Consider the following 12,993-nt stretch of genomic DNA (forward strand, 5'->3'; position numbering starts at 1 on the left):
TTATCAAATTGCAGGAGCAGATTTAAGGGGAAAAAAAGGGTAAATCACAGGAGAAAAGAAACAGCAATTGTGCAACCAACAAAGTCCAGTACACTCCTGAGTCCTGACAGACAGGAATTCAGACACCAAATGCTCATGCCAGCTGAAAATCACCACTGTCCATTACCCAGATTAGGTTCCAAGAGAAGGACACAAAGTGTTGCTGAGTCCTGGCTCAGCTTCCTATGGGAGAAAACTACTACAGGAACTCACAAATGAAGCTGCAGCTGCTTGCCTTACTACTAAAAACAGGGAAAAGATGAACAAACTAAAATGAAGCCATGGAAAAGATGGGCAAATTCCAAGCTTAGGTAAGTTTCAGTTTATAAAAAATGTATGATGGTGCAGGTCCAGCACACTTTGCTTGCACGTGGGAAGGTTTCAATCCCATTACTCAGAATGGCCACTTGCAGCACATTTCCTGCTTGGAAATTACTGCTGCAAATCAGAGCCCAAGGCACACTCACCCCTCTCTTGTGGCTGCTGAAACTTTTCCCAACGTTGGTCTGTGCCAGCTCACGGTCCATCTCCTCCATGTACGCCTTGAGACTGCCCACGAGCTCCTCAGGAGACACCTTCTGCTCCTGCCTTCCATTCCCAGCATCCAGCTCTTCATCATCCTCATCTGAGAAACCAAACTCCTCCTCTTCATCCACATCATCAGAATCCAGCTCCTCTGAGTCTGCCCCTGCACATGATTTGGTGTCAGTACAACAGCAAAGAAATCAGTGCTGGCATTTGTTTCAAAGAAAGAAGCAATCTCACCTAAAATTCTGTCCAGAGCTTTTGTAAAACAATCCACATCAAAGGTAACTTGGGATTCATCAGATGACCTGAAATATAAAAATATTTTTAAAGAAATTAAGCTTCTATGCTTGCCTAAGCCTGACACAGGCACAAGCCATATTGATTTCTATCAAGCTAGGACTGAAGCTGGAACATTTGAATTTAAAAGTCCTCAGAAGTTTGAAGCCTGTATGGATGAGACATCAAACAGTGAGTGGAAGAATTCTTGGCAGAAAAGAGCAAAAATTTGAAGACCACAAAATCCACCTGAGGGACAGAGAGCAGCTCAGCTTGCAGCACTTGAACCTGCACCAGTGCCAGAGTGGCACCAAGCTGATTTAAAGCAAGTACAGGGTCACTGCTCTGCCTTTGCTTCAGGCCCTGCTCAGCACAGCACCTTCAAACTCTGATTCTCTGCATCACAGAACCAAGCACAGGGCTGCAGCACAGTGCAACATTCCACACCAGAGCCAAACTCCAGGTGCTACTACCATGGCATTTCTGCTCCTTCCTCCGTGGACACTTTGGACACAAAAGCCTTCATGCCCTCAGCAACTGTTTCCAAGTCATAGTTTTGCTCCTCCTCTTTTGGGGAAGGAAGGGACTCATTTCTTGTCTCCTTCAGCATCTGATCCAGAGCACCTGGTGTCATATCCAGCCAGCTGTCATCTGAAAGGACACAGCACAGATCTGTTACTCTGCACAAGCCTGCTGGCCCACAGGCCCAAACCAGCTGACTGACAGGGCTGCAACCATCCTGCAGCTCAGTTCTGCAGTTCAGCTCTTGTGCTGGTCCTGGCTCACACACAGCAAAGGCACAGAGAGGCTGAGAAGAACTGAGTGCAGATTTCTTGTCATACTTAAAAACTCTGCTTTGCAGAGCTCAAACTCAGAGAGACCATTCAGTCACTGAGAAGCCTTTGGCCACTCAGTGGAGGAAGAAAGGCTCACTCTAAACTGGGAGAGCCAATCCAGTGTTTAGTCTTGAGGAAGGCTGGATTTGCTCTCCCTTCACAGCTGTAAGCATTGCCCCCTCCCCCCACAAATAACCATCTGTAATAGGAATAATTCCCCCATCCAGCTCACCATCCTCTGCAGGAAGACAAGCTGCTTCTCTCTCCAATTCCTTCAGATCAATGGGGGTTGTCTGTAGTAGTGCCAGGATTTCATCACCTGGGCTCACTTCATCACAGCTGGAAGAAAAACCAAACTCAATTTACTGAAATGCATTCAATGGGATCACATGCTCTGCATTCAGGTTTTCACTCAAATTCTTCCATTTTCCTTCTGTGCAAACACATCAAAAAGGGAAATGAATCTGGGGAAGTACCAGAACACTACCCAGAGCATTGGCCAAAACAGGACACAGTCAGTCCCTGCAGTTCCCAGCTGATGGCTCCAAACCCATTGGTCGTGGCTCTTTTCCTTTACATTTAATTTGCCTTGGTAAATATTACGATTACCAGATCCCAAACACCACAGACTGGAAATTCAAAAAAATAACAGTCAAGATATTATGGGCTGCCAAAGCCTCAGATATTTCTGTAGTGATTTATTTTTTTGGATTTTATCTTCCAGAGAAATCCACAGCCACCTCCTTGAGCAAAGGAGACAGATTACCCTGTATTCATTATTCACTGGCACTGCTTTTCAATGAAACTTTTCTACACTTTCTACAGTCTACCAAGCAAAAATTGCATTGCAGTCACCACTTGGAATCCACTTGGAAGAGCTCAGCATTTCACAAAACCGAGATAAAAGAGTTACTCAAGCCAGAACTTCTCCCAGTGGAGCATTCCAGAGGAATTAGTACTTGTATGTCCTGGCCACAGCTCCCATGTTCAATGTGCAGTGGAGAAAAGGGTTCAGGTGTTTGTAACAAGGATTTCAAAGATCACTTACAGGATTTGTAGGGTATATGACACTCATGAATTTCAAGCAGCTCTCACCTTTCTGGCACTGCAACAGATTGCTGGAAGTGATCTTCTGCCATGTGCAACAGCTCCAGGTACTTGGCTGATCCTTCCATTTCTCCCTATTGAATGCAAGTCACAGCCATGAACCCAAACAATTCCAGGCTTCCTAAGGGTGACTGTTGGTCACACAGAAATGCTGAGAGAACCAGAACAACTAAAACCTCTTGGCCATCTACACTTGGAACTCAATACAGCAAAGGGGCACTCCTGTATTTGAAGCATATTAAAGGATATTAACCTAAGAATCTCAATAAAGTTGTCCAATATTATAACCTTCAAGTAGGTAGTCAATTTATGTCCAATTTATTAACTTCAAAGAAGTAGTCAAAGGCATCTTTTAAAAAAAAACCCACAGAACCTCACCAGAACCCCCAGAACCCACAAAAACCACACACACATGAAAATTACACTTGCATGGGCCCAGATGGGTCTATGGTGTTATGTATGAATCTTGAAGAATATTGAATTCTAGAGGGGTGGAAATGAAATGTAAACCAGTGAAATCAGTTACACCTCACACAATCACACATGGGGGTTTTCTTCACTCAAGTGTATTTCTCCCCTTGCTTTAGATGAATGAATCAGTGCTCACATCTTGCTTTTTCCTTTTTAATTTCCAAAATAAATTCCTTTCAAAGGGGAACAAACTGCACATTTAAACGCATTAATTCATTTCACACCAGATAAGGATTCAAGCTCTGGCACCACTACAACTCCTCACACAAGTTCAAGGGTTAAAATGTATTTTCCCTGGAACCTTTAAAAGCCACAGACACTGAAATACTCACAGACCTTGAAATAATCCTTCTCCTTCAAGCTCCTGAGGAATCTCTCCCACAGGGGACCCCTTAACACGTTTCTCTTGGCATCAGGAGCCACTTTGCTGCTCTTGGAGCACAACATTTCAAAGCCATGAGCCTGCAGACAAAAGATGCAACAACAAGAGGTTCTCAAGGTGGGACAGACTTTGCTCACATTTCTCTGGACAAGCAGGCAACTTCCAGACAAGGACCCATTCCCTGCACATGCATGAGCCAAGGCCAAAATGCCCCAGGAATCATTCCCAGCTTCATGCCCAGCTCGCAGGCTCTGTACTGAGGATGAGCTGGGGCGGGCAGGGTGTATCCACTGCGTCTGTCTGGAACAAACTGCTGCTGCACCAGCTGTGCATACAAACACCGAGTGACAGTCACCTGCAACAGCCAGAGCAGAAACAAACACTCCCTGCAGCGGGACTGGGCTGGGGACAGCCAGCAAACTCCCTCCAGCTCACCAGAGTGCCTTTGAAGGCACCCATATTACAGGCACTGCCTGAGACTGCATTCAAAATACATCTTAGAAAGATTTTTCTGATAAATTGCTTTTCAGGCTATACAACGCTTGTTCCAAATTAAAATCCCCAAGCAAATATAAACTTTTGTCATTCTAAATACATTAGGAATAATCCTTAATATTCTGGAAAATCCCTATTTGAACTGCCATAAGTTTCATCAAATATATCTTGTTTCCTTAACAACAAAAACACCATGTTTCTCTTCAACTAGAGAAGTGCTTCAGGGGAACCAAGATATCCTAACTGCTTCAGAACATCACAGGCATTAAAAAGCAGCATTTCAGGTGTCACATGTGACCTCTGCTGCTCTCTGATCCTAAGAAAAGCCCTGAATGCTCTCAACTCCCTCACTCTGTCTGTTCCCTGAAACAATAAGAAAGTATGACCCTGACTCTCAAGGTACACACTTGCAATCCATTTTGGTGTTGTGTTCCAGCCCTTTTAAGAATCTTGGAGTAGGGGAAAATAATTGAACAATTTTTTGCTAATAACCAAATAAATTAGTTCCATTTTAATTCATGGCATTAGCAGCCATCCATATCCGGGTGAAGGTGTCTGCTCATTATTTCACGTGTACTAGACAAAACCGGTGTCCTTACAGAGACACCAACACTCCAGCCCTGAGCATTCCCTACCCTCAGGGACACTTGTGAATCCATGTCTGCTGGGGTTTTTAAAGTATTCATAAACCCATAGAAAGTCTAAGGTTAGAAGGGACCTTAAGGATCAACACCTGGTTCCAGCACCCTTGCCACAGGCAGGCACACCTTCCACTAGCCCAGGCTGCTCCAAGCCCCATCCAACCTGCCCTTGGACACTTCCAACGTGTCTGGGATAGGGAAACACCTCCAAGGATGGGCCATGGTAAGACAGGACCTTCAGAGCACAGGCACTGCCCCTTGGCAGCCCTTCCACTAAAGCAGCTCAGCAGCACCCGCCTTACCTGGCTGCCAGCCCCGGCAACTCCCGGCTGATCGCCCGCAGCAGCTACACAATGAACCACTCATCCTCCACGTTATCCCCGAACACCGCGGTGCCGCCCAAGTGCGCCGGGATCTCGCCTGCACGGGGCACAGAGAGGAGAGGCGGCTCAGCAACGCCGTGCCCAGCAACAGATTGTCCACACGGGCTGCGGAGTCTCCCTCACTGCGGATATCGCAGACCCTGCTGACAGAATCTTGTGTCCTGTGCCCGGGGATGGCCCCGCTGCAGCGGGGAGGCGGCACCAGATGCCTCACTGGGTTAACCCGTGCTGTGACACCGAGAGTCGGGGAAGCCGCCGGGTCCCCCCTCACACGCTCCCGGTTCGAGCCCGCCGGGTCCCCCTCACATGCCGTCAGCTCCCGGCCGCCGGTCTCTCCTCCAAAGATCCCGATTCTCGGCGCCGTGAGCCCCTCACATGGCCTCGGTTCTCCCTCACTCGTTCCCGGTTCCAGCCCGCCAGGTCCCCCTCACAGGCTCCGGGTTCCCGGCCACCGGGTCTTCCTCACACCGCCCAGCTCCCCCTCACACACTGCCGGTTCCCGGACGCCGGATTACCCTCAAAAGATTCCGGTTCCGGCCGCCAGGTGTCCCTCACACTCTCCCGATTCGCCCTCACAAGCTCCCGGTTCCCGGCCGCCGGTTCCTTCAAACGATTGCGATTCTCCCTCACATGCCCTCGGTTCCCGGCCGCCGGGTCCCCCTCACACGCTCCCGGGTTCCCCTTCAGATGCTCCAAGATTACGGCCTCCAGGTCCTTCTCACACACCCCCGCTTTCCCCTCACACGCTCCCGGATCTCCCTGAAACGCTCCCGGTTCCCCGCCGCCGGATCCCCCTCACTCTCTCACGGTTCCCGGCCGCCGGCTCCTCCTCCCAGTCCCCCCGCTCCGGGCGCTCCTCCCGCCGCGCCTCCCGCCCCGCTCCCGGCTCACCGCGGCCCGGCACGTAGCGCAGGCGGAACGGCTGCCGCTGCCACACGCAGGCGGCCAAGAGCGGGGCCAAGCGCACCAGGGCCAGCTCAGCGCAGCGCCGCAGCAGCGCCTCGCCGCCCGGGCCCGCCGCCGCCGCCGCCGCAAACAGGCGGTAGCGCACCGCGTCCTCGGGCAGCGCCGGCCGCCGCAGCGCCTCCATCGCGCCGGGGCCCAAAGCGCTCCGCCCCCGGGGCGGAGCGGCGCGATGGCGGCGGCGGGGCGGCGGCGCTGAGGGTGATATCGCGATACGCGCGGAAACCGGTGCAGCCGTGAGTGGCCGCCGCTGCCCCGGTGCCCGGCGCGGCCTTGAGCCCCAGCGCGGTCCCGGTCGCGATCCCCCGGCCCCGCTCCCGGGCCTGCCGCCCGCGCTGCCCCCAGCACCGAGCAGGGCCGGGACGGCCCGGTCACCCCCTGTCCCCGACGGGAGATGGTTCCCGGCATTGCCGGCATTCCTGAGCACCGGTCCCGGCCCGACACCTGTGGGACAGAACGCGATTAAATCCCTGTAACCGGCTCTTATTCCCTGACCCAAGAGTTGGGTCAGTTCTGACTTACTCGGTTCGTTTACTCTTGTTCTATTTAATTTTATTCAATGTAATATACAGGGATAATACAGGGATAACGGCGTCATCTCTGCTTTTAGGGAGCTGTACCTCAATTCGCAGCATCTTAAGTTTAAGTTTAACTGATTTTGATCCAGCTATTGGTATAGGGTCAAATTGCCAAGTCCAAGAGACTTGAATATAGTTTTGAGGCAGAAATCATCTGGGTTTGTTGGCAATTTTCTGACCAGGTAGAGCCAGGGCCTGGCCAGAGCCCAGACCCTCAGTGGGAGGCTCTCCCTCACATACCTTAAAAACAAATCTCTCAATAACAGCAGCTATGAGATGCCCCAAACACAGCAAACTGCTGGAGTGCTCCTGTGAGAATACCTGGGGCTGTGTCTGATTGCCACAGAGCAGGAGCAGCCTTGCCCTCAGCAGGTCACAGCCCTGTCCCATGAGGATGTGTCACAAAAGGGTCGGGAAAGACCACAGGACCTCAGCTTTTGACAGAGGCTTTTGACAGAGCCCAGAGATCTCATCCTGGAACTCTGAAAACACAGGAAAACCATGAGACAGCCCTGGGTGAAGACACAGCAACCCTGCTGGAACAAGAGAAGGGACTAAAGGCTGAGCAGGCAATGCCAGGAATGGCTGCAGACAGCCTGTTTCTCATAGACATCTTTTGTGAAAAATCCTTTCTTTAGGATTTTTCTCCCTTCTGAGAAGCTGTGGCCTCAGCAACAAATGTAAACAATAGTTATTTGCTGCTGTGGAATGTAACAGGTGGATTCGTGATTGGTCTCCTGTGGATGTTTGGATTTACTGATCACTCACAGCAGAGCTGTTCTTGCTTTCTGCCTGCACACAGAACTTTGTTATTCCTTCCTTTTCTATTCTTAGCTTAGCTAGCTTCGGAGAACTTTTCTCTCTATTCTTTTTAGTATAGAAATAATGTAATATATCTCATAAAATAATAAATCAAGCCTTCTGAATATGGATTCAACATCCTCGTCTCTCTCTTCACCCTGCAACCCTTGCAAGCCCTGTAACACCTGTTCAAAGAGATGCACCTGCAGCTGCAGAACAAAACAGAGAGATCCCAAAGTGACACCATGTCTTGTAGATAGTCACACAAAGATATGTCAAAGTTCATGAAAAGCCAGTTATAAATAAGGTAATGATATCTTATGTATAATGCCTGTTATAAAAATGAGTGAATCCACATGATGGAACCCAATCTATCAGCAGTGACTGTCTCAGGAATTGGAGACAATATTCTTCCAGCATTCCTGTATCCATACAATGAAACACTGAACAGCTGACAATGGATAACAGCCATAATGTAGAACAACCACCCACTCTCCTGTGTTATCTGTGGAAGATAAACCAGAAGAGATCACAATCAATGATCCTGTCAGGCAGTGCAGCACTGACACCTGTGCAATGTGTGAGAGGATCAAGGGCCCAACAAACTGTATCTTCTTCTATCCAAAAGCAGGTGTTTATCAGTGTTTCATCACAGCTGCCTCACTGGGATCTGTCTTATCTCTAGAAGAAAATAACCACATCTTGCAATGTGAAGAAACATATTTAAACAAAATGAACTTAGGGCCTAAAATTAATTGCAATGTAATTCAATGTCACCGCAGTAGAATTAGAGGTACACTTAAGAGAATTTATGTTACATCTCTAATACCGAGTAAAAGCTGATCTTAATAAAACTGGAATAGAACATGAAACAGCCTAAAGTGAAGGAGACTGAAACTTGACCTCATCAAAGCTCAGCAACGCTCAAACCTGACAGAAATCCACCTCGACATGAATGACTCTTTACAAAATTAACTCAATAGAGTAATAAAACATAGTTTAACATTACTCAGACATGGCTTTGCTCAATCTTGCCAACTCTGCAATCCTATTAAAATAAAACATATCTGGCCTAACAATTAATATCCTTAAATGTTCTGGGTACTACAATATGTAACTTATTCTGATGCTAATAATACCAAAAGGCACTGAAAATGTGAAGTGGTTGAAACAGCTGCCTGATGGAATTACTGGAGGGATTAGAAAAGTGTGACAAATATATTGACCCTATGTAATTTCACATTGAGGAAAACTCATGGTAGCCACAAATTTTAAGGAACCATAAATTTACTAAGAACTTTTAAAGTGCAATTGTACCTAAAGGAATATCAAGATAGAATTTGGCAAACTGTCCAACAAAGCAGGAGCTTCTCAAGATCGTATTTGTGTAATAGCATATGCTGAATGTTATCAGCATTTCTGTTAAAGAAATTCGATTGTGTTATATTGCACATAACAAGAACAATAATGAGGCACTCCATTTACTGCTTTGAATGTCTCCAGTAACAATTCTCGGAGAAACCAGAGTTCACGAAAAACACAAGATTAACTTCAAATAAGCATTTCAGCACTTGTTTACGGCATTCTAGGACGTGGTGCGTGAGGCTTCAGTGCCCAGGGGCAGTCAGAGCCCTTCGGCAAATGCCGGGGGTTCGCCCCGCCGCAGGGCTGGGGAGCCACGGGGGGAGTGAGTTCGGCCGGGGCCAAGCGGAGCCGCCGGGCAAAGCCGAGCCCCGGGAGCGGGGAAAGCGCCGGCGGCAGCGAGGGCAAAGCCGAGCGGGGAGAGCCGAGCTGGGACCCGCCCGGGGCTCGGGGTGAGGCGGGGCAGCCCCGCGCCTGCCGCCACCGCAGGGGGTTTGCACTGCGCTCAGCCGGGCCCAAGGGACTCGGGTTCACATCCCGCAATCCGGGCCGGCAGCGACGGGAGGCGGCGGAACGGTGAAGGAACCGATCCCGAGAAGGCGGCGGGGAGTGCTGAGGGGAGGGGCGGAGCCGGGGCGGGGCCGGGGTGTAAGAAGGGCGCGGCACCGCCCCGAGCAGCGGATGCGAGCAGCGCTCCCGAGCCGCGATTGGCTGCGCTCCCGAACGCTGATTGGCCAAACCGGCCGAAAGCCGGCGAAGAGCCGTTAGTTCGACTAGGGGGCGCTGACCGCCGCTCTGGTACCCCGGCCCGCACCGCACTAGAGGCGGCCCGTTCGTGACATCCCGGAGCGGCGGCGGCGTCCGGAGCCCGATGAGGAGATGGTGGAGCTCGGAGGCGGCTCCAGCCCAGGTGGGACCGCGGTCGGTGCTGCCCCAGCTCGGGGCTCGCTGCGGGCGGAGGGGGCTGCGGTGAGGGCCGGGGGGATTCTGCCGAGTTCCTGGTGCCGGCTTCCCCCGTTCACTGAAAAACAGAAATCACTGCTTAGTGTTTCTGAAAATTTAATAATAATAATCATTATTATTATTATAGTAGGATAAAAATGGACAATATTTCCAGCGCTAGGTACTTCTAGCAAACAGCCACAAAACACACCAGGATATACATTCAATGTTATATTTATAGTGTTACTTCGCTAAGACACTTGCATATTCCTGTCTTTCATGCATTATGCAGCCCTTCTTTCGAAATTTCTGATGTTTCTGGAACTCATTTTTCTGACTAATTCACACTCTGGCTTATCTGTATGACATCCTGGGTGTCGAGTCAATGTGTTTTATTTCTTCTGGTGCCTCCATCCTGCTGTTTCACATCCTCTGATAAGATTTTAGCTGTACTCCCTTATTTTAAGATGGTATTCTATGATTGTCCTCCAGTGCTCTGGTTTGTGTCCCGGTTACATTATCACTTGTGGGAGAAACTACTGCTCACTTTGAAAATTTAAAAAGGTTTATTAAACCTTAACAAAAATAAAACAAAAGGACTGCATAAGGAAAAAGCTGCAGCGCTGGGAACTCCCCCACGTGGAGACCACGCGGCCAATTCATCTTCTAGGTGGAACCTCTGTGCTTTATAGCCCTGGGGGTGGCATCACTCAGCCCTGGCCCCTCCCAAAGTCTGTCTGTCAGCTCTTCTTTGCCATTTATCACTGCAGACTGCTTTCTCGTAACGGGACTGGGGGTCAGGTGTTGCCATGCCCACCCCCTAAGCACCAAGCTTTTCCATTCCCACCTGCCCCATGCCAGGGGCACATGTGCAGCCTCCTCGCTATCTGTCCTAGACACCCCAGGCTGTCAGATGGCAAAAATACAGGGGGGAAAGGGAACTGTGGGGAGAGCAGAGGACATCTAAACTACAATAACATAACTATACACCACTGAAGCTTTTCTTATTTTTGTACAATAGTTACCTTTTAATTGCGAGAGCCAATCATCTTACAATTTATAACAATTGGATGGGTCGGACAGTGGATGGCCTTACGTGGCCTTACACTGATTTTAGTTACACAAAAGCCTTTTTAATATTGGATGTATGGCAAGGTCTATAACACAGTACAGTCTGCACACGTTTATTTCCATAAGTGATACATAGGTATTATATTCATTTCACGACTATTTCTATCAGCAATACAATGCATAATAAGCATTAAGCTGATATATCCACCTAAAAAGACTTATAATTGATACTATATCTAAATAGTTACAATCACTAAAACATGCAGAGACTAATACATAAATGTGAAAGCCAAAATTACCTGGCAATTTTCCCCACAGGCAGGAGCCGCAGTGGCCATGCCGGCGCTCGGTGTGTCCGGGCTCCGAGGCGCCGGGGCAGGGAATCATGCGGGGCACAATGGTGAGCAGCCCGGGGCTGCTGCTTCTCGCCCCTCGGCAGGCGGACTCCGAGCCGCAGCTGCCCCGGGCCAGCAGCAGCCGGCAGCTCGCAGGCGCTCTCAGCGCCCGGCCCGGCACGGAGCTGGGCTGCAGCGGCTGCAGAGCCACAGGGGCCGCGGCTGCGGCCACCGCACAGCTCCCGGAGGCTGCGCTTGTCTCCGCACCTGCTGCCGCACCTCTGGGCAGCGGCGACAGCGCAGCCACAGCTGCCACCGCCCTCCTGAGCCCCCGCACGGCCGGCACCAGCAGCGACCTCTCACCGTGTCCCTTTCAGGGTGCCATCAGCGCGGCTGCAAAGCTGTTCCCGAGGCCGAGCACCCAAAGGATCTGCCAGCAGCACTCCTGATGTCTCCGCAGCAAGGTGCTGTATGTTCCGGGCAGAGAGATGGCGCCTGTGAGCAGGAGAAGAGTGAATTCTACTCCATTCCTGGAGCAGCAAACGAGCCCCAGCATCTCCAGGAGGGACCAGCAGCCGCAGTTCCACACTTGCCTGGGGCCCAAGAAGCCTCTTGGCATAAGCAGGGGGATGCCACTTGTGAGTGTGCAGTGAGTTCAGATGTGAAGAATGGATTCTGCACCAAAAATGGGAGTGTGAGGGAGCCCCTGGCTCCCCAGGGCACAGCAGCAGCAAAGGGCAATGAATGTAAAAGGAACCTCAGAAGACTCCTGGGTGAGTACAGGGTCACCCCTGTGCCCTCTAGACAGGGGCCCGTGTCCCCTCCCAAGGCCAGGGCTGGCAGGTGTGTGGCTGTTTCCCGATGTCTGGAAGAGGCCTCGTGCTCTGCTGGGCCCCATCCATGGCTGGAAGCAAGAGCCCCAGCTGCCCCCAAGGCTGTGCAGTTCTCCTGCTGCAGCCTGTGCCCACAGCTGTGTCCCTGCCTGTGCCCACAGCTGTGTCCCTGCCTGTGGCCAGGCTCTTGGCTCTCTGGCTGCCAGCTGAGGGAGGCCCACACTGCCTCAGGGCTCCCTGCTCTGCTCCCTGGCCGTGGGCTGAGCAGATTGCAGGGCCGGCTCTGCTTCTGGCAGCCAGCAGCTCTTTCCTGCTCCAGGTGAACGGTTCAGGTGCCATCCCGTGGGCACGGCGGTGCTGATTCTGCTGCTCCTGGTGCTGGTGCTGGCTTTGGGGGCGGCCTTGGCTGTGCTGGCAGGTAAGGGAGGGGCAGCAGCCTGGGCCCAGCCCCTCGGAGCAGAGCGGGCTCCCTGCTCCCTGCACAGGGGAATCCTCAGAGCTTCTCCTCTTCCCCCTGCAGCACCACAGGTTCCAGTCACACCTGCCACCTCACAGTGTGTTCTGGGCTGTCCCCATGACTGGGTTGGGTACAAAAGCGTCTGCTACTACTTCTCACAGGATTACAGCACGTGGGAGCAGGGTCAGGAACGGTGCTCCGAGCTCAATGCCTCCCTGGCCATTGCCCAGGATGAGGAGGCCATGGTGAGTGAGGGGCTGCGGGCGCTGTGGGGTGGCTGAGGGCAGCCTGGGGGCGCTCCTGGGCCGGGCTCGGTGCTCGCAGAGCCGGGGCTGCAGCCCTGGGCCGGGGCCTTGCAGGGAAGGAGCCCCGGCGTGCGGGGGCAGCCCCGGGCACGTGTCCCCCCGAGGGGCCGGGGCAGCTCCCACTCCTCTCTCCTGGGCAGGATTTGCTCTCCCGCCTCGGTGGGAACGTCGATTTCTGGCTCGGGCTG

The 12,993-nt window shown here is 51.5% G+C and overlaps 1 protein-coding gene across 1 annotated transcript; it reads right to left on the reverse strand.

Annotated features, from left to right (window-relative positions):
• Positions 1–329: 329 nt before the first annotated feature.
• Positions 330–6,248, reverse strand: LOC131086316 (uncharacterized). Its single transcript, XM_058029267.1, has 9 exons — positions 5,958–6,248; positions 5,674–5,872; positions 5,078–5,584; positions 3,594–3,994; positions 2,775–2,860; positions 1,912–2,018; positions 1,317–1,494; positions 805–872; positions 330–727 (listed from the first exon to the last, which is right to left on the reverse strand). Exons 1-9 carry the CDS (start codon positions 6,246–6,248, stop codon positions 363–365), a joined length of 2,202 nt encoding a protein of 733 aa, XP_057885250.1. The 3' UTR covers positions 330–362.
• Between the last annotated feature and the right edge of the window lie 6,745 nt (positions 6,249–12,993).

Source organism: Melospiza georgiana, chromosome 8 (genome assembly GCF_028018845.1).
Source record: "Melospiza georgiana isolate bMelGeo1 chromosome 8, bMelGeo1.pri, whole genome shotgun sequence".
Lineage (NCBI taxonomy): Eukaryota > Metazoa > Chordata > Aves > Passeriformes > Passerellidae > Melospiza > Melospiza georgiana.

Bases quoted from the DNA above. Each gene is read 5' to 3' on its own strand.
- LOC131086316 (XM_058029267.1), bottom strand. From the start codon at position 6,248: ATGGAGGCGCTGCGGCGGCCGGCGCTGCCCGAGGACGCGGTGCGCTAC. The intron at 2,019-2,774 runs GTGAGAGCTGCT...TTTTTCTTCCAG, and splicing joins TCTGTTGCAGTGCCAGAAAG to CTGTGATGAAGTGAGCCCAG. The intron at 873-1,316 runs GTAGTAGCACCT...TTTATATTTCAG, and splicing joins GAAGGAGCAGAAATGCCATG to GTCATCTGATGAATCCCAAG.